The following is a 20,391-nucleotide window of genomic DNA, read 5'->3' as shown; positions in this document are numbered from 1 at the left end:
ACAGGCGTCGGCCACGTAGGCCTTACCCAGTCAGGCTATACCGCCAGCAGCGCTCCTACCTCAACATGACTGACGCGCGATGTGTTAGAAGGCTCCGATTCCGAAAGGAGGTGATTGCAGAGATCTGCCACCTGCTTCGCAGAGATCTGCGTCCAAAGCTCAGGTGCAGGACGTCTCTGTCGGTGGAAGTGAAGGTGACGGTGGCATTGAACTTCTATGCCACCGGCTCCTTCCAATCCGCTGCTGGGGACATAGCTAACATCTCCCAGTACGGCGCGCATCGCTGCATCCGCCAGGTGACTGAAGCACTGTTCAGAAGGAGAAGCCAATTCATCTCCTTCCCCATGGCCCTGGAGAGCCAGCATCAGCGCACATTGGGATTTGCAAGACTCGGGGACTTCCCCTTGGTGCAGGGCGCCATTGACTGTACGCATGTGGCTTTGCGGGCACCTCTGGAGCATGGCGAGCAGTTTCGCAACAGGAAGGGCTACCATTCTCTGAATGTGCAGCTGGTGTGTGACCACAAGCAGCGCATCATGGCTGTCAATGCCAGCTTCCCAGGCAGCAGCCACGATGCGTTTATCCTGCGGCAGAGTACTGTGCATGACATGTTCGAGGCACAGCCTCCCCCAAGAGGATGGCTACTCGGGGACAAAGGCTATCCTTTGTGTACCTGGCTCATGACCCCGCTCCGCGCGCCCAGGACCGCTGCTGAAGAGGCCTACAACGAGAGCCATCAAACCACCCGCAACATCATCGAGCAAACTATTGGGGTCCTCAAGCAGCGGTTCCGCTGCCTTGATCGCTCTGGAGGAGCTCTGCAGTATTCGCCGGACCGGGTCTCCCAATTTGTGGTAGTTTGCTGCATGCTACACAACCTGGCTATCCGCAGGACTCGGGCACTGCCACCTGACGTTGGAGCAGCACCTCAGGAGGAGGAGCAGGAGGAGCAGGAGGAGGAGGAGGAGGAGGAGGAGGAGTACGTTCCCAGGAGGGAGCGACCAGGGCCAAGGGCCGCGCGACGCCACCTTATTACACGGTACTTCTAAGCCCCCTGTCAGGGAATGCCTTGTGGCCATGAGGGAAGATGAATGCAGCCGCTCCGCAAGCCCTCAGCCGGCGAAGCCAACAAACACTAACAAGAACAACCATGGAGACTCTATGAATAAAGATAATTATTTATTACACAAAAATGAAAACCCCTTCCCACATGAATCCCCAAAAACACTCAACGGGCCCCACAAAAAGCCCAACAAACGACTCATTCCCACAAACTGGGGAGGAGTAACTCCACATTTGTACAAACCTGGCCTCAACCTCGGCCTTAACGCAAAAAATAAGCCCATGAACCAAACAACCATGGGCAAAAGAAAGATGGCCACCGCCATATAAAACGAAAGCTGGCCACACCCTCTACTGAGTGGCCCGCGAGGGCGAGACCTTGTCCAGCCTTTTGCCTCCCCTGCCCGGCCTGCTGCTCCTTTGCAAGCTCTGCCCAGTGGCTGCTGCGAGGCTGGGGAAAGGCGCCTGAGGCTCAGATGTCCTTCCGCCAGATGCCCTTGGGGGGCGGCCTACATGGCCTTTGGGCCTCGAGGGGCCGGCTGCTGAGTGGCGCACCTGAGCCTGGCCAACATCAGCTCCAGCCGCTTGCCCTTGACGCCCCAGTGGGGGAGTGGCGGCGACGGATGGCGCAATGTGGGCAAGCTGGCATCTGGGATGCGCTGGCTGGTGCTGTGGCGCGCTGGCACTCGGCCGGGCCCGCACTGCAGGATCCGCACCAATCAGCCGAGGGGCGTCTCACTGGGATGCTGCAGCACGGCGGGTGCCCTGGCGATGCCTGCCTGAGACAGCGCGTGTGGCAGCAGTGAGTGCCCCTGTTGTCCTGGTGTGCGCCCGCATCACACCCGCCAGGAACTTGACGGCATCAGTGAGCATGCGGCCACTCGCGGCAGTTGATGCCCCGAACTCGCGTACACTGGTCGCCAGCGACTCGATGGCCTCAGGCATGCGCCCCACCACGCGCATGAGCTCCATGTGGCGCCGATCCGAATCCTCGGCCATCTTGTCCAGCTTCCGCGCCTCCTCCGAGGTGAAGGTGTCCGGACTGGAGTCGGAACTCTCCCGCTGGGGAGCAGGGGACCGAACTAGGGGAACCTTGCCACGTTGGTGGCGGCGAGTGTCCCGATCAACTGCACTCCCCTCTGATCCTTCCCCCCTTTGGGGGGAAGGCCGCGGCCCACGCGCAGGGCTCCTGGGTGGCTGGACGCCACTGGTCCCAGCAGCTGCAATCCCCTGCGACAGTTGGTCCAGGCACTCGTCCAGTGAGGACGTGTCAATCATTTCGTCCTCTCCTGCGGGACCTGAGTGTTCCCCTGATGGTCCGGCTTGCTTTTGCTCCTCCTCCTCCTCCTCCTCCTCCTCCTCCTCCTGCTCGGAGGGGCTGTCACTGGCAGCTTCAGGGACCTGGTCGTCACCAGCTGAAAGCAGGAATGCACAAGAGTAGCTTCAGAGTGAGGAGACGGCATCAGCGAGGGAGTCAGGACTGGTGGCATTCAGCGCATTGGTGGAACAGTGGCAAAGGAGGTAGCTCGGATGCGCAAGTGCGACGCGAGAGGGCCAAAAGGCGAGGTCCTTACCATTGCCGGGCAGTGGAGGGTCGGCTACTCCGCACGCTGTGGGCACGATCAGCCGGGCTCCCATGAGCCCACTCACGCGCTCCTCCAGGGGAGTGAGCTTCCGCAGCTTGGCGCGGCCTCCCCTGGTCCTGGCACGGGCCTGGCGATTATAGGCAACTTTAGCCTGCAAGAGAAAGGACGGGCTGTAAGTACGGAGTGTAGCCCTGATGTAGTGTGCACTGCCTCCCATGGTGGAATAGCTTGGCCAGAGTGTAGCCCTGATATACTGTGCACTGCCTCCCATGGTGGAATAGCTTGGCCAGAGTGTAGCCCTCATGTACTGTGCACTGCCTCCCATGGTGGAATAGCTTGGCCAGAGTGTAGAGTGCAGAATGGGCAATTGATGCTCATGACTGTCCCAAAGCTGCTGGCTGAGGGCTGACCATTGGGCCTTTCAGCTCCCTTTGCCCATCATGTCAGGTGTACATGCAAGAATGAGGAGGAGACTGGAAAGGGTACTCACCCTGACAATCCTGGTCAGGTCGTTGTATTTTTTCCGACATTGTTTGTGGGTCCTGGGGGCATCGCCGGTGAACGTCACCCTGTTGGCGATCTGCTTCCAGGCTCTGGTGTATTCTTGGTGGTTAGGATTCCTCCCAGTCTCTGGGAACAAGATCCTGCGCCTCTTCTCCAGAGCTGTCACCATTATTGCCAGATCACGCTCTGAGAAGCGCAGGGCACGCTCACGGGCCTTCTCTGGCGTTGCCATGACTCCCTGGGGCTGAGCAGCAGTGTTGAGGCCTATTTGCAAAGCTGCAGTGTGCAGGGCGTGGCAGCAGACCAAATCGTCCCCTCCCCCTTTAAGAGCTGGTCGGCGCCACGGGGCCTGCTGTCAATCAAAAAATGACCGCACCCGCGCTGCGCCCCGCCTCGGCGCTATCCCTCTGCACCGCCGGCTTAGCGCCTAAAGATAGTAGTGGAACGCCTCTTTTAGCGCTCCAGCAACCTCTTAGGGCGAAGCCACTGAATTTCCGGCAAGGGGGCGCAACTTTGGGGCGGGCGCTAACATCGGGCGGGCGCTAACGTTAGCGCCCCAAAACTGGCTATACTGAAATTCTAGGCCTAAGTGTTTTGTTTTTACAATTTTCTTTCCTTTTCCTCCCTCGTCTCTTGCAGTGCTGACTCTGAATAGTATACAGTTCCACAACCTTAGCTTTCCAATACCTCACCCAAGCAGCCATGCTCCATTGTGAGCTAGTCAATGTGGAGCACATCATAGTTGAGTACGTTCTGAATGTCCACACACGTGCACTTCCAGTAGAGGTCGCTGGATAGCAATTGGAGTGGGAATCACGGTGGATTTTCTTTCTCACCTTCCTACCACTGGGGCATATGGTTCACTGCAACATGCTTACCTCCATCCTGGCTGAGACCAGCTATCTTATTGGTCTGTATGGTGCATTGACACACTGGAGGGTGCATTATATTAAATATCTTCCACAGGGTTAAATAAATGGAGAAGGTTCATGTAATTCATTCAAGTTGAACTGAAATTGATGGCATTCATTGATCTCACTTGCACATTCCCTGCAGTTGCCTACCAATGTACTTGTGTGTCAGTGTTTGTATTTTTTACTGGCTTGTGAGGATCAGATTTTGCTTCACTGCATCACGCTAAATTTGAAGCAAATCATCTGTACTAAGCATTGCTGACAATAACAAACTCTCACACATTGCTTTGTATTATATCCCACAGCTCTGCTGCCAGGGATATTGGGAATAAGATGTGTCCTAAGACAGAGACTCTAACTGCTTTGAAGGAAAAAGCAGTCGAGGCATTTCCCAATGTTAGAACGTGGACTGGAGCACAGTTACAAGAGATAGGAGTAGTAGCAGGTAAGGAATACATAGAAGTTACAAAACGGAAATAGGCCTTTTGACCAATCAGTTCCTGTTGTTGTTTACCCTCCAAATGAGCAAATAATTGCAAACACATTTATTGACCCTATCCTCATATCCCTTCAACCCTTTTTCCATCTTCCACCTATCCAATTTAATCTTGAATGTTGGCACTTTCTGGGCTGGATTTTCATTGAGGAGGTGGGTAGGAGGCGGGACTACAACTTTTGGGGTTGTAGTCCCGCCTCCAGCGAGTTCTAGCCAACACACGCGATTTTCACTTGATTGACCTTGTTGAGCCCGCCCAGCGGGCTCAGCAGGCCAATTAAGGGCCACCCGGCAACAGGTGACGTCACAGATTGACATTTTATCTGTCAAGATCTTTTGACAGATGAAATATCAGATGAAACTGGCGTGGAGGCGGGTTGGGGCGGGATGAGTTCATGCCCCCCGATTTCAGGATTTTAACCCCCAACACGCCTCCAATCCCGCCTCCACGGCCCAATGAAAATCCTGCCCTCTGCCTCTACCAGTAGCCCTGGGAGTGAATTCCACATCTTCATACCTCTTATTCTTGACCCCTGAACTATTGGAAACAATAGGCCAAATCTTGTTGGAGCACTGTAATGGAAATTGGGCATAAGAGGTAAAAAAAAAAGACAGTACGGAGCATCATGATTGATCAGGGGAGGAATTTAAGAGAACTGGCAGGAATGACTAAGTTTCCCATTCCTCAACAAAGATTTTGCTGGAGAGTCGGTCAATAATAGACAGATTCCCTTCCACTCGCTCAGGTTTCTGCCTTGCTGCCTCTGGAGCAGCCATCGTGTGTACAGCACAAGGTGGAGTAAGCTGCTCGTTGTACAGCAACTGTTGGAAGTGCTGAACATGCTTTATAATGTCCTGATCTATCCAATTATGAACAATCTTGCACCTTTTTGTTTTGTAGCTGGGCTCAGCGCAGAAGAAGTGTCCAAACTGAATAAATCCGCAGTTTCATTCCTGACACCAGCAGCTGTTTCCCAATTCCCTCCCAAAGTTTTTTCGGTAAGTGTCGTAGTAACTCTGTAATATATTATATGGGAAACTGGATTATTGGAAGGAACCAAAATAGAAAAAAAACATGTGCTAGGGAACATGTGACATTGCTTTAACACAGTTGAGGGTTATTATTGGCTTTTAACACACTCTGAAACATCTTGCGGTCTATTTTCACTTTTCGGCAGCCGACTGGCGGAGCGCGCTGGTCGGCCGGCCATTCCAACAGTGAAGAGGCCCCCCCCCAGTGATTTTGAGGCCCCCCAGTGATTTAAATCTGGCAGGCGAGCTGTGGAGCAACAAACGGGCGTCGCCAACGAGGGAAGTCGTAAGGGGAAAGAGGTCATGATTGCGGAACATCGGGGTTCAACACTTACCATTGGTGGGGCTCTTTGGCTCCATCGCTGGTCGGAGCCTGCACGACGCAGATACCAACCAGATCCAACCTAAAATAACAGTCGGGGTCCTATTTACTTCATAGGACCGAATAACTGAAATCAATAGAAATGAAAATCGGCGGAGGTGTTTAATGGGCCGCTGATCCGCTACTGCCCATGTTGAACCCTTGCCGAAATGAAATTTCACCCCCTTTATCTTATTTATAATTAGAGAGGTGCCCAGTGATATTATTGCCTCACTCTTGTGCCTTCCACCATACAATTCATTGGAACCTTAAATATCACCATAATATAGGAGACACCCCCAGTCCCCATCCCCTTGATGAACAATCAAGGTTCGGTTGTAGTAATAACCAAGTCAATCTAATACACCCAGGTATAGGAACAGGGAAATCTGTCCCACTGAGTCTGCTGCAGCTTGTTTGCCTTTGGTCATCAAGATGGCGGATCTACCATAGGATTTTTCACAGCTGGCTATCCCTGGCTCTTCCAGGAATTGGCAGTGACTGAAAGTTCCCTAATAAGGTGTAATAAGGTGTGTAGCAGGTGTGTCAATTTGTTGATGCTTGCATTTTGCTTTTTGTAATCCTTTGCTAGACTTCTGTTCAAAATGGGTCACTTCGGTGAAATGTTTTGGTTAAATCGCCTGTGGGGAGCATCTGAATGGAATTCAGATGCAATTGTTCTTATAAAGCTGACAGAAATTTCTCATTTCCCATTACATTAGGCTATGAAGATTGAGCAACTGAGAAATTTGGGACCACAAAATTATGGCGCTGTAACTGAAGCACAGAAAAAAGCAATGTCAAAAGAACAGCTTGAAGCCTTGAATGAAAATGCGGGATATGCAAGAGTCATTGGTGGTGCAGGTGAGCAGTGGCTTTTTAATCGAGTCTCAGTGATAAAGTTTGTAAGATGCTCTTATATACCTAAGGAGCAGAGTTGGTGCTACATGAATACAGATCATGAGCACCCCTGAACCTGCCTAAGTAGGGCTGTTATGAACAGTACAGTACTCAAACTTTGGGCTAACCCATTGATTGAGTACTTGAACAATTGCCTTGTTGATAAAATGGAGTTAAACCTAATGGCCTGGATTTTTCAGTCAGCAGAGAAGGGACAGCGCTCCCCGCTGACCTTGAAAAAAGCTACCAACAAAGATTTAGCGGGCTCTAGAGTGCCAATTTCCTCTATTCTGACGTGAGTTTGAATCTGATGCCATCTATAGGGGAGCTGTAGCGTCCAGCAACAGTGAAGTCATCAGGCAGGCTGATCAGCCAATCAGATTGAAGAATTCTCACAGATAGCAAAGCAGGATGTAAAAAACAAGGATTATAAATTCACTTTTTAATCAGCATACAGAAAGCAAAATAAAGCTATAAAAATATCCCTTCCTGGTTTTACTCTCCAGTTAAAATGAACTGACTGGAAATTTCAAGTCTTTGCCGAGTTATGACAATTCACTGTTTTAAATGTGAAGGGATATTTTTATAGCTTTATATATTCTTTATAGATGTTGGTGGAGCATTTTGAGCAACAAATATGCCTAGATTGTCCTATCCCTTTGTGTGCAGTATTTGGTTACATTCAGAGCTCGTTAATATACAATCTGAGGCTAAATTATATCACACCCTACATTTGTATGGTTCTACCATGAGCCATCAACAACTTGCCAATTTATATAGGAGACTAGCATGTGTGGGCCTAATGTCCAATGGAGGGGAAGCATTTGGGAGGATAGAATTATATATGACTGACAAAGAAATATTTAAATAATATTATCATTAAGTAATATGATGCCATCTACAAATATGATCAAGAACATAATTTAAAAAGTACATTAATTGGGAAGTTATTTGTGCTTTAGTCACAAATCTATAGACTTTTTTAGCAGTAACTGGTACAAATAAAAGATGTGCGTGTATCGGTAATACAGAAAATTAAGCAGATTTTAAATGTAATTGTAAAGGAGTGGATTTACAATCTTATGCAAGTTCAATGGAAGAGCTGTGGAATCCCTGAGAAACAGTGTAAGTGGTGCTTACAATGTGTTTCTGAGATTTCTGCAGCTCTTCTGTTGAAGTTAACAATGGACAAGTGAGAGAACCTCTGCAGACATTCACCTTAAAGTCTGAGACTGAAAAATTAAATTAGTTATATTCAGGGACTGAAAGAAAATTGAACTAGTGGAATGAGTGACGAGACTGAAATTGTTACGGTTGATGACTTGATTTAATGTGTAACTGGACAATCACAGTATACTGTGAGAAAAACCTGACCAGAAACAACACACAAATGTATTTAAATGGTATATGTCATTTTTTATAGTGCAGATCAATTCACTGCAATTACTGTTGAGTTGGAAGGCAACAGCCAAGAATGGCCAATGAAAAATGTATTTCCCTCACCATCCAGGGTAGCACTTACATCCCTTCAGGAATTCCCGAATTAACATTTACCAGTAGCTTCTCAAGTAGAAGAGAATCTCCATCAATCTGTTAGCTGATGTAATCAACATCTTTTTATTTTGGTTTGTTTTCCATGCTCTCAAGTAATCAGCTGGAGCAATGGCTAGAGAACTCATGCCTCAGGTTGACAGGCGTGTTTCCCGAGCTGTGTGAATCCCAAAAGTAGTGGGGACAAGATTCTTAAGTGCTTCTAAAGTACCTCATAATGATTTCAATTGGGTCCCCCGCCGCTGCAGGTCGGGTCGGCTCCATGATGATAGATGCGCCTGTGGGAAAGGTGCATGGGAGCAAGATGACAGTGAGTTCCTGACCCGCTGTCAAATATAACAACTTTCCCACCTGACCCACCACCGAGCGTGCCCGCTACCACCCCAGAAAATTCAGCCGACTGTCTTCTGCCAAGATGAGTGAAACTCAACATAATATAGTGATGTGGCCCTGCATGTGTCATTGTTTTTGCATCTTTAATTATCTGTGTGGTGTTGTATTACATTGACAATGTCAGTCCAGTTACCGGCCACTTTCACTGTATAAATCTCATTAGCTATCGCCACATCGAACAGTGAATCTACTTCTGACAAGTGGTTATACCACAAATTCTCCAAATAGCAAACATAAATTAGTCGCTCTCTTGCAGCAATGCATGTCCACGAGATTAACCTGTCCTTCATAATGATGTTGCTTGTATAAAACCATTTACCTTCCCTTGTCTACTTTTTCCATTAAAAAACCCAGTTAGCTGAATGGAAGCAGATTGTGGTGACGTCAGGAAGGGTTAATAAAGCCAGTCACCCCATTTGCAGCAAAATGAAAATTGATTAATCTGGTTTATTCAGCAAATATTGAGTATTAAAATGTTATTACATAGACAATGTTTGGCTTTTCATTCGAACTTATTGCTCTGATTCTTTTTTCTGATCAGGCTCTATCTACTGGAACCCTGCGATGATGTTGACCCTTCTGGCTCTCAGCTTGACTGCGGCACTTCATTAAAACGTGAACTCAAGAATCGGGAGCTACGTCAAGCAAAGCCCAAATACAATTATCCATTGAAGTTTCAGGTTAAAAATAATACAATTATAAACCACTGTAAATTCCTGCCTATTAGCATTACGGAGATAATTGGGTCCCCACATAAAATGCTGCAGATAAGGAGATGGATTTTCTCTCTAAATCTGCTAAAACTGAAAATACGAAATAGTACATCCTGTTAGTAACTTCTACTTAATTTTAAATGCCAGTCAGCTCAAATCTTGCGTTAGGTAAAATGAGAAAGATGGTGATAGCCATTTCTGAAAGAAACCCGTGCATTTTGGTTTATAGCATTTAAGACGTGTAGTGCAGGGAGTTTTATTGCTAGTAAATAGTAACCCGCTGGTGTTACGGCCAACATGTGATAGGGAATAGAAGGAGCTAATGTATGTGGTCACTGCTGGTTTGCTCTTCCGTTAACCTTTTGATTGGGGTCAGAGATCGCATCATAGCGAAGGTAAGTGGCTTTATAGACGACACTTGGTCGATCTGATCTCTTGGACTGAGGGGGTTGGAGAGGAATTTTGCAGTGTACTTTTTCCCTTGTTGGGCCTGGATTTTTCTCTGTTTATGTGCTTCTTCCAGGAGATTACATAGCTGTGGTGGGTGGGGAGGGAAGGGGTTGTGGGGGGGGGGCGTTAGTGTGTAGTCATGTGCTGCAGGCATCAGGAGTGTGGGGCAGGCTTGCTGGACCAGCTGCTCGTTTTTGCTCATCACTTTCATCGTTTTTTTCTATCTCAGCAGCAATTCAAAACTATTAAAATGTTGTTGGTGGGGTTGGCCCATTTGGGAACACACATTTTGAAGATAGGCTTCCTCCATTAACTCAAAAAAAAAATCTGACCTTTATTGAAGCTTGGGTGGTATGGGTAAGGCGATAGGGAATGGGGCGCTGTTCCTTTAAAGGCTGACAGAAAAACCGCAGTTTGTTCAATTAAATTTACTTTTTCACGTTACATTCTTTACAACGTGGCCAGACTAAATGTTGGCCATACCACCAGGTTTCATTTGTCCCACTTTGAGGCCTGGTGCCGAGTCAGCACAAGAACATAGATGATCAGCTGTCCTTGTGCAAGCTAGAATGTTCTGTTGCCCATGTTAGTGAATACTTAATATAGTCATATAATGGTCCTCTATTTGATATTTTGACACCCATTGGCCCGTATTTTCCGATCGCAGGCTTCCCGCGTGTGAAAGCCTGAAATCTGGAAAATTCTACGCCCTTACCTGAGGGCTCCCGGGACGCACGCGCTTCCGATCCTGGGCCTCTCCAAGCTCCAAGTGCGCAGGGACCATGTATCCCAGAAGCGCAGGCGGTTCACAGCGTCCCTGGGATCACGTGGGCCATGGGGAGCCAATCACAGAAGGAAATCGCCCTTCATACACTTGACAGGAAGACCTGTCAAATATATGAATGGGGATCAACCCAAAAACATAGTAAAACTTTAAATAAATTTTTTTTTTAATCAAATTTTCAAAATGACTTGAAATTACAATAAATTAAATATTTTAAACAAAAACTTAATAATTTACGGGGCTAAAAATAAACTTACCTTTTTTACTGTTTTTTTAAAATGATATATCAGTGAAAAAAATGTTTTTTTAATACTTTTTTCAACTCTTATCCTGGCTTTTACCAGGTGTAAGAATTGTAAGGGTTTTCTGCAGGCGGAGGCTCTCCAAAAAACGGAACTGACCGCCCGCAGAGGATCTTCTCCAGGGCAGCCGGAGGGTCTGTCAAGAGCATTCTTGACAGATTGGAAATGCCGGTTTTCAGCGCATGCGCTGTGCATGCCTGAAACCAGCATTTCCAATGTCCCTACGGGTGTGTACACAGCGCGTAGGGATCGGAATATCTGGGCCATTAGCTCATTTAAAATAGACCTCTATTAAAATAGCGGACAAAGGTAATATAAAGTCGATGAAAAATAAAAAATAAAACCGGGCGGAGTGTAAAACGGGCTGCCGATTGGCTGTTGCCGCTTTGCGCTCCGAGCCAAGGCAAGTTTCACTCCCTCTATCTCTTGTCCCAGAAATGTTCTGAAAAAGGATTTTAAATTGTGTTCATTATAATATAACATATGGACAGTCCTCACATCAATAAGAGCACATTACACTAAAATAATCTCATCTTTTAAAGCAATATCAATATTGCTTCCCACATAGGTTACAATGGAAAGCAGCACACTGCACAAGCTGGGGTTTCTTTGTAAGGGCTAAATAAATGAGCATATTCATTTTCAGTGGGCTTATATTGACTGCAACATGAGTTCTATGCCTAAAAAGACAACAGAAAAGCTTTCTCGCAGTTAACTTATAATCAAACTTTTATTTTGTTAAGCATTTTTTTCATGGAAGTGACCAGAAGTGTGGTGTTTGTACATTATTGCATTCTCATAAATACATTGACTCCACTTAACGGCTAAGGTAAATAATCATGTTAGTTTTTTTTTTAAGTTGCTAAGTGCCCTTAGAGAAAATTAAGTTCAAAAGCCAGGAAAATACTGTATCTGATTTATGCAGGCCATATCTTTACTGATGTCCGGTAATAGTCTCTGTGCTAAGGTCTGTCAACACTGGCCACTGAAGACTATTGGCTGCTATTGTCAGTCATCGACACTCGAAAATAACTGTGTCCTAACACATGAAGGTTCAGATTTAGCATTTCAGCCTGATTAAACTGTTTTTCTCAGAGCGCAGAGAATAGGATGGATATGCTTACTTATGTATATTAAATGTTGAGTGGTATGTATATACAATAAATAATCGGTTAAATACAAAAAAATAATCCAGCTGCCTGTGTCAGATCAGGTAACTTTGCGTAAAGTATTGCAGGATGACAATGCATTATTTTATACATTTAACTCAAGCAGAAGCTCTTTATTGTATTCATGCCACTCATGCTGCCATAATGTTGTTGAAAAAAAGTTTTTGTGTTGTTTTCAAATGATGAATGTACAGCAGACATAATGTTGCAAAAGAAAAGTTGGACTGTTAACGTGAATGGCCATGGACATTGCTTAATGATTTTATTCACTGTGATCACAAATATGTTTCTGTCTTTTAAAAAAATAAAGAATTGGACACGAGCAGTATAATAATGCTCTCGGCTGTAATTATTAATGGTGTAACCGTTATTCAATTTGCTTGCTAAATCAATACTGAAGTGGTAGTTGATGAATTAGTTCCTCTTAACCTTGTTGCTGTGCTGTTTGCTCATTATTTACAGGTTTTCTAATTGTCGTCCAATCTCAGGGATTTATTTAAGTCTGATTAATGACCTTTCTTTGATTATACGCGTACTTTCAGATTTCACTCTTGATATTTTCTGTGAGCTGCAAGTTGCATCCTAATAACTTTGCCAGCATAATAAAACCAGAATAAGCTGGAAATGCACAGTTGGTTAATCAGAAGCTAAAAGAGCGAGAGAGAGGTTAACATTTTGGAAGGAGCTCTGAATAGGTTTATATTTTGAGTGGGATTCTTGACTTTGAAACAGTAACCCCCCTTTTTTTCTTTTTAACTCTCACATATACCGTTGTGACAGTGGGACAGAGATTAGCAAATGTTATTAAAAATAAATCACGGATATGAATTGCGGGGGTGGTGTGCTCTCCGCCTGAAATTTAAAACAGGTTACTCAGGGGTTAGCTTAAATTACATTTAGAGTTCGAGAGAGGATAAATGGAATAACTTAAAGTGCATGAGGAACTGCTACATCATGACAAAGGGACAAAAGAGAGATTGCAGTCACTAGGACTACAAGCGTTGTAGGGGGTCATAGAGTCATAGAGTCATAGAGTTATACAGCATGGATAGAGGCCCTTCGGCCCATCGTGTCCGCGCCGGCCATCAAGCCCTGTCTAATCTAATCCCATATTCCAGCATTTGGTCCGTAGCCTTGTATGCTGTGGCATTTCAAGTGCTCATCCAAATGCTTCTTAAATGTTGTGAGGGTTCCTGCCTCCACAACCCTTTCAGGCAGTGAGTTCCAGACTCCAACCACCCTCTGGGTGAAAAAGTTCTTTCTCAAATCCCCTCTAAACCTCCCGCCCTTTACCTTGAATCTATGCCCCCTAGTTATTGACCCCTCTACTAAGGGAAAAAGCTCCTCAGCATCCATCCTATCTATGCCCCTCATAATTTTGTACACCTCAATCATGTGGCCTAACCAGTGTTTTATACAGCTCCGTCATAACCTTCTTGCTCTTATATTCAATGCCTCGACTAATGAAGGCAAGTATCCCATATGCCTTTTTTACCACCTTATCCACCTGTTCCGCCGCCTTCAGGGATCTGTGTACTTGCACACCCAGATCCCTCTGACCCTCCGTCTTGCCTAGGGTCTTACCATTCATTGTGTATTCCCTTGCCTTGTTAGTCCCCCCAAAGTGCATCACCTCGCACTTTTCCGGGTTAAATTCCATTTGCCACTGTTCCGCCCATCTGACCAACCCATCTATATCGTCCTGCAGACTGAGGCTACCCTCCTCGCTATTTACCACCCTACCAATTTTTGTATCATCCGCGAACTTACTGATCATACCTTTTACATTCATATCCAAGTCATTAATGTAGACCACAAACAGCAAGGGACCCAGCACCGATCCCTGTGGTACCCCACTGGCCACAGGCTTCCAGTCACAAAAACAACCTTCGACCATCACCCTCTGCCTTCTGCCACTAAGCCAGTTTTGTATCCAATGTGCCAAGGCACCCTGGATTCCATGGGCTCTTACCTTCTTGACCAGTCTCCTGTGCGGGACTTTATCGAAGGCCTTACTGAAATCCATGTATACCACATCCACTGCATTACCCTCATCCACACACCTAGTCACCCCCTCAAAAAATTCAATCAAATTAGTCAGACATGATCTTCCCTTGACAAAGCCATGTTGACTATCCCTGATTAATCCTTGCCTCTCCAAGTGGAGACAAATTTTGTCCCTCAGAATTTTTTCCAATAATTTTCCTACCACTGATGTTAGGCTCACTGGCCTGTAGTTCCCCGGTTTCTCCCTACTTCCCTTCTTGAATAATGGTACTACATTAGCGGTTCTCCAGTCCTCTGGCACATCCCCTGTGGCCAGAGAGGTCCTGAATATATGTGTTAGAGCCCCCGCAATCTCTTCCTTTGCCTCACACAGCAGCCTGGGATACATTTCATCCGGGCCTGGGGATTTATCCATTTTTAGTCCAGCTAAAACCGCCAATACCTCCTCCCTCTCGATGTTAATATGTTCGAGCATATCACAGTCCCCCCGCCCTATTTCTATGTCTATATCGTCCTTCTCCATAGTGAAAACAGATGCAAAAAATTCATTTAGAACCCCTCCTACATCTTCCGGCTCCACACACAGATTGCCACTTTTGTCCCTAATGGGCCCTATTTTTTCCCTAGTTATCCTCTTATCCTTAATATACTTATAAAACATCTTAGGATTTTCCTTTATTTTGCTCGCCAGTGTTATTTCATGGCCCCTCCTTGATCTCCTAATTTCTTTTTTAAGTATCCCCCTGCACTTTTTGTACTCCTCTAGGGCTTCCTCTGTCTTTAGCCTTTTGTATCTGCCAAAAGCCCTCCTTTTTTTCCTAATCCATTCTCGCATACCCCCTGACATCCAAGGTTCCCTGTGGTTTTTGGAACCACCCTTGACCTTTACGGGAACATGTTGCCATTGTATGATCTCAATCTCCCTTCTGAAAGCCTCCCATTGCTCCGATGCGGATTTTCCTACAAGTAGCTGATCCCAGTCCATTTTGGCCAGATCCTGCCTTATCCTATTAAAATCGGCCTTCCCCCAATTTAGAACCTTTATTTCCGGCCCATTCATGTCCTTTTCCATGACCACCTTAAATCTTACCATATTATGGTCACTATCACCAAAGTGCTCACCTACTAGCACTTTTTCCACTTGGCCAGCCACATTCCCTAGAATTAGGTCCAGTACCGCCCCCTCTCTTGTAGGACTTTCTACATGCTGGCTCAAAAAGCTCTCCTGGATGCACTTTAAGAATTCTACACCCTCTGAGCCTTTCACACTCTGACTATCCCAGTTAATATTGGGGAAGTTGAAATCCCCCATTATTATTACCCTATTATTTGCACATTTCTCTGAGATTTGCCTACATATCTGTTCCTCTATCTCCCCCTGACTGTTTGGAGGCCTATAGTACACTCCCAGCAAAGTGCTTGCCCCCTTTTTGTTTTTAAGCTCCACCCATATGGCCTCATTAGAGGAACCTGCTAATATGTCATCCCTCCTTACTGCAGTAATTGACTCCTTAATTAATATTGCGACACCCCCTCCTCTTATACCTCCCCCTCTGTCTCGCCTGAAGATTCTATACCCCGGAATATTGAGCTGCCAGTCTTGCCCCTCCCTCAACCATGTCTCCGTGATAGCAACAATATCATACTCCCATGTGTTTATCAACACCTTCAGTTCATCCACCTTATTTGCAAGACTCCTTGCATTAAAATAGATGCCATCCAGCCTTGCCCTTATATGTTTGCCCTGTCTACCAAGCTGACTTGTTTTTTTCTCTATAATTGGCAGCACATCACCCCCTATTTCAGCTCCCCTCTGTATCCCATCCCCCTGCCAAGTTAGTGTCGGGTGTGGCGCGTGCACCCAGTCAGTTATGCCCCTGACTGTTTGTGAGCGGTTCAAATCGCTCCCACGCCCCTGCGTTCTAGACCCCGGACTTAGGTACAGGCAGCGATACAGAAAACTCAGGTGGACAGGTGGTTTGGATGCAAGCAAAAACCAAGATTTTATTGAACAGGAAAAATTAATACAGTCTTAAAAGAAGTTACCACTATAACATTACAGGCAAATGCACTTATACAGGGATTGGGGAACACACGGCACATCGAGGGAAAACAACTATCTTAACAATCCCCTTTTCCTTATCCCACCCTCTATACCTAACTAGATTAAGTTATGAGGGGTCAGAATCTATGCTCACCAATCAAAAACGGGGTTTGCTCAATTCAAAACAGCGGTGGGGTTCAGGGTTCGCTCTTGGTGCTCTCTGGAGCCTGCCGTCATCACGTGGTCTCCGGGTGCTGCAAGGGCGTTGTCCAGGTTCGAGTACCCCAAAGTCAAAGTCTCTGTTTGGGTACTTTACCTTGCAGGGATGATTCTTCGTCGACAGCTGCCAGTTTGAGTTAATGTGCAGATATTCGAAGGTCGGCCGAGGCTGAAGGCCCGATGATTCAAAGCCTCCCCTCATAGAAGGTAGGAGCAGGAGTAGGCCATTCGGCCCTTCGAGCCTGCTCCACCATTCAACGAGATCATGGCTGATCACCCAAACCCTAGCACCCGGTCCCTACACTGACAGCCATCCCACCCAAGCCCTATCCCCGTAACCCCACATATTTAATCCCCCCTAACACTAAGGGCCAATTTTTAAATCATGGCCAATCAACCTAACCCGCACATCTTTGGACTGTGGGAGGAAACCGGAGCACCCGGAGAAAACCCATGCAAACACGGGGAGAATGTGCAAACTCCACACAGACAGTCACCCGAGGCCGGATTTGAACCCGGGTCCCTGGTGCTGTGAGGCAACAGTGCTAACCTCGTTTGGTCTCCTCCAGCCGGTCTGCCCCTCGGTGGTTTTCCCTTCTCCCCTCGTCGCGTCCCGCCTCGCCTGGCCTGAATCTGTCCGTGTCTGCCCGACCCAGTGCCGGGGCAGTTCCAGATAGAGTGGAAAAAGGGCACGGGCAAAGGCCAGGGGGTAAGCGCGGGGCGGGGAAAGAGCGGTAGCTACAAGGGCGAGGGGCCCGAGGAGCAGCACCAGCACACCAACCAACGAACTCTACGAACCTCCTCCGAACGAACGAACTAACTGACCTCACAAACCTACTCAATGCTACCCGGAGCCTTCAATTATACCTTCATCGAAAACCCTTATCTTCGCGCCAAATCAGGTTAGTTCTTTGTTTTAATTTTGGCGGGCTAGTTTAAAATGGTAGCAATTCATACTAACTGGGTTTTTAGATGGCCGGTAATCGCATCTACCGGCCTGATAATTGACTTGTATTGTCCTGAAAGTTCTTTGATGGGCTTGTCCAGCCTCGATGGCTGTGTTAATCTGTTTCCGATAATATATGCAGACTGTTTGATGGCCTTAACTATCGGCCTAAACTGCAATTAGATTTGTCTCCAATTCAGTCTAATGCATAATTCAGAGTCCTGTCTCGTTCCAAAACACAAAGTTTCTCTTCACAGAAAACCTGCAGCCTTAGTTTCGATTTCTCCCAAGCTGTCTGCACTGCAGAATCCATTTTGGAATCCCACAGGCTTTCTGCCACGAGGCACGGACACCATCTTGGGTACCCTTTTTAATTTTAAAATGTCCATGCAGGGTCCCTTTTATTGATAATAACCTTCGGGGAGATGCAGAAATTTTGCAAATCTTACAGCATCATCTGTGGCCTTTAACGTGAAAATCTTTGATAAATCTTGCCATTAGGTAACAATTTCCTGCTGTTGCACAACAAACTCACTTGATATATTGTTTTCCATGTGCTTACACCTTTAGTTACATGATAATTTTATAAACACTAAAGAATGCTTAAGTTTACCACTAATTCAAAGAAAGCGAAACAGCATTCATTGGAATGTGTTGTAGTGGGGAACGAGGAAATTCGTAAGATTGTCGTGACTGGTAAATCCATAAAATATATAAATAATATTAACTGAAAGGTATTAGTTAAATCATGTCCCCATGTACAAAACATTAGCCTCATACCCAGTCTTCACAATGTATAAATTCTAGTGCAACAGGTCACAATTTCAGAATATTGAAAATCTACCAATAAAAAGAAAATTGTGTTCGATAAATTCACTTGATCAACAACTAAAAGTATTTTACTCATCAGAGAATTGAACTTGAGATTTACCATTCATATCTCAGGTTTGCAAGAGGTCAAATTTAGATTGTCTTTTAGTCATTTTACATAACCCAATCCAAATGATATTAACGCAAGTCAAACCAATCAGAACTGGAACACAATACGTTTAGTGCAATACTCCTTCTAGCCAGTCATCACTGAGGAAGTTGAACACAAAGATGCATTAACTAAAATTACTTTAATTAAAAACATATATGAAGAGACAACCAATACCATCACAAAGTTAATCATTTGCAGGTGAAAAACGGGCAGTCGACAGTTGAAAACTGCCCCGTGTGTCAGTGAAGAGTGACAACAACAACTTCTGTATCTTTTGTAAGTGTTCTTGCTCAGGCCAACATCCCCAGCATCAAAGCTTTGACCACGCTCGATCAGCTCCGATGGACGGGTCACATTGTCCGCATGCCCGATACGAGACTCCCAAAACAAGCGCTCTACTCGGAGCTCCGGCATGGCAAGAGAGCCCCAGGTGGGCAGAGGAAACGTTTCAAGGACACCCTCAAAGCCTGCTTGAAAAAGTGCAACATCCCCACTGAAACCTGGGAATCCCTGGCCCAAGACCGCACAAAGCGGAGGAGAAGCATCCGGGAAGGCGCCGAACACCTCGAGTCTCTTCGCCAGGAGCAAGTGGAAGCCAAGCGCAGGCAGCGCAAGGAGCACACGTCAACCCAAGCACCCCACCCACCTGCCCCTTCAACCACCGTCTACCCCACCTGTGACAGAGACTGTAGGTCCCGCATTGGACTCATCAGTCAATTCAATTCAATTCAATTCAAATCGCTTTATTGGCATGACAAGTTACATCTTATGTTGCCAAAGCATCAGAAAACATTCATGTTTGTTCACAAAAATACAGATCTATCCATACAGTGTATAAACAGATATATCCCTGAGTGTATAAATATATACTTTCATATAATTTATATATACTCTTTTCTTATATTTACTGGTTGTCCCTCTGTTTATGGCAAGCTGTAACATAGTGTGCCGCTAGTGTTATGCAATTTCTCTCTTCCCCTAGTAGGTATGGGAGTTTTTGGTCGTCATTCAAATTTCTGAATTCCGGGCATATTTTGCCCTGATATTTTCTACAAGCTGTGAGGAAGTGCATCTCTGTCTCCACCACTCCCTGACTGCAGTGAGAGCATATCCTGTCCTCTCTTGGTAGCCGGGTCTGTCTGTGTCTACCTTTTTCGATCGCCAGGTCACCTGAGAACTTATTTTTAGTGTGGAAGCAAGTCATCCTCGGTTCCGAGGGACTGCCTAAGAAGAAGAAGAAGATCTTTTGTAAGACTTTTTGCTCAGTTATTGGGTTAATTTTTTTCTCAGTCTATGCTTAATATGCATAGCAAGAGATGTAGGACTGTGTGTGTATCTGAATGGTTCTATACGCAAGGGTCGGATGGATTAAATGGGAGGTCAAAGGCCCCATGTGGGTAAGTACAGTAGCCTAAAATAATCTGATAAACATAAACTACAATATGAACTTGTGGTTCCCTACATGGGATTTTCTGGTTCCCAGCTTGGATTGGGTTTTCAACACACTATGGAATTAAGCAGCTCATTTCATTATGAAGCCCTTTAGTGATGTAAAGAATATTCCAGCATCAAGTGTTAGTGCTTGCGAGTAGTGTTAGATAATAATATTTGGCATCCTTATCTACTGATACTTTCCCATTAAAGAATTTTAAAGTGCCTTGGGATTTCACATTATTGTCTGGTTCCTTTATCTTTAAGTAATCTAAAATTGAGTAAATGTTACTGCAGATCCAAGGTCGTCCTATCCTCTGTCGTTGAATTACAGTATGCAGACGATGCTTGCACTCGGAGGTCGAACTCCAAACCATCGTCAACAACTCACCAAAGCGTGCGAGAGCATGGGCCTTACACTAAACATCTGTAAGACAATGGTCCTCTACCAACCTGCCACCGCCACACAGTACTGCCCCCCGATTATCAAAATCCATGACAAGGACTTGGACAACGTGGACCACTTTCCATACCTCGGGAGCCTA

The 20,391-nt window shown here is 46.0% G+C and overlaps 1 protein-coding gene across 1 annotated transcript in view; it reads left to right on the top strand.

Annotated features, from left to right (window-relative positions):
* LOC147100391 (otoancorin-like) overlaps positions 1-10,051 on the top strand; it is a 163,611-nt gene extending 153,560 nt beyond the window's left edge. The window contains exons 22-25 of the mRNA XM_085968054.1: positions 4,372-4,511; positions 5,464-5,561; positions 6,678-6,819; positions 9,341-10,051. Coding sequence (XP_085824180.1) covers positions 4,372-4,511; positions 5,464-5,561; positions 6,678-6,819; positions 9,341-9,411 — 451 coding nt within the window. The 3' untranslated portion in view covers positions 9,412-10,051. The remainder of the gene's footprint in view (positions 1-4,371; positions 4,512-5,463; positions 5,562-6,677; positions 6,820-9,340) is intronic.
* The last annotated feature ends 10,340 nt before the right edge of the window (positions 10,052-20,391 follow it).

The sequence above is a fragment of the Somniosus microcephalus genome, chromosome 26 (genome assembly GCF_052327205.1).
Source record: "Somniosus microcephalus isolate GS21.2 chromosome 26, FLI_Smic_1.0, whole genome shotgun sequence".
NCBI lineage: Eukaryota > Metazoa > Chordata > Chondrichthyes > Squaliformes > Somniosidae > Somniosus > Somniosus microcephalus.
The sequence above is the reverse complement of the archived record's forward strand: the minus strand, read 5'-3'. Positions and strand labels throughout refer to the sequence as shown.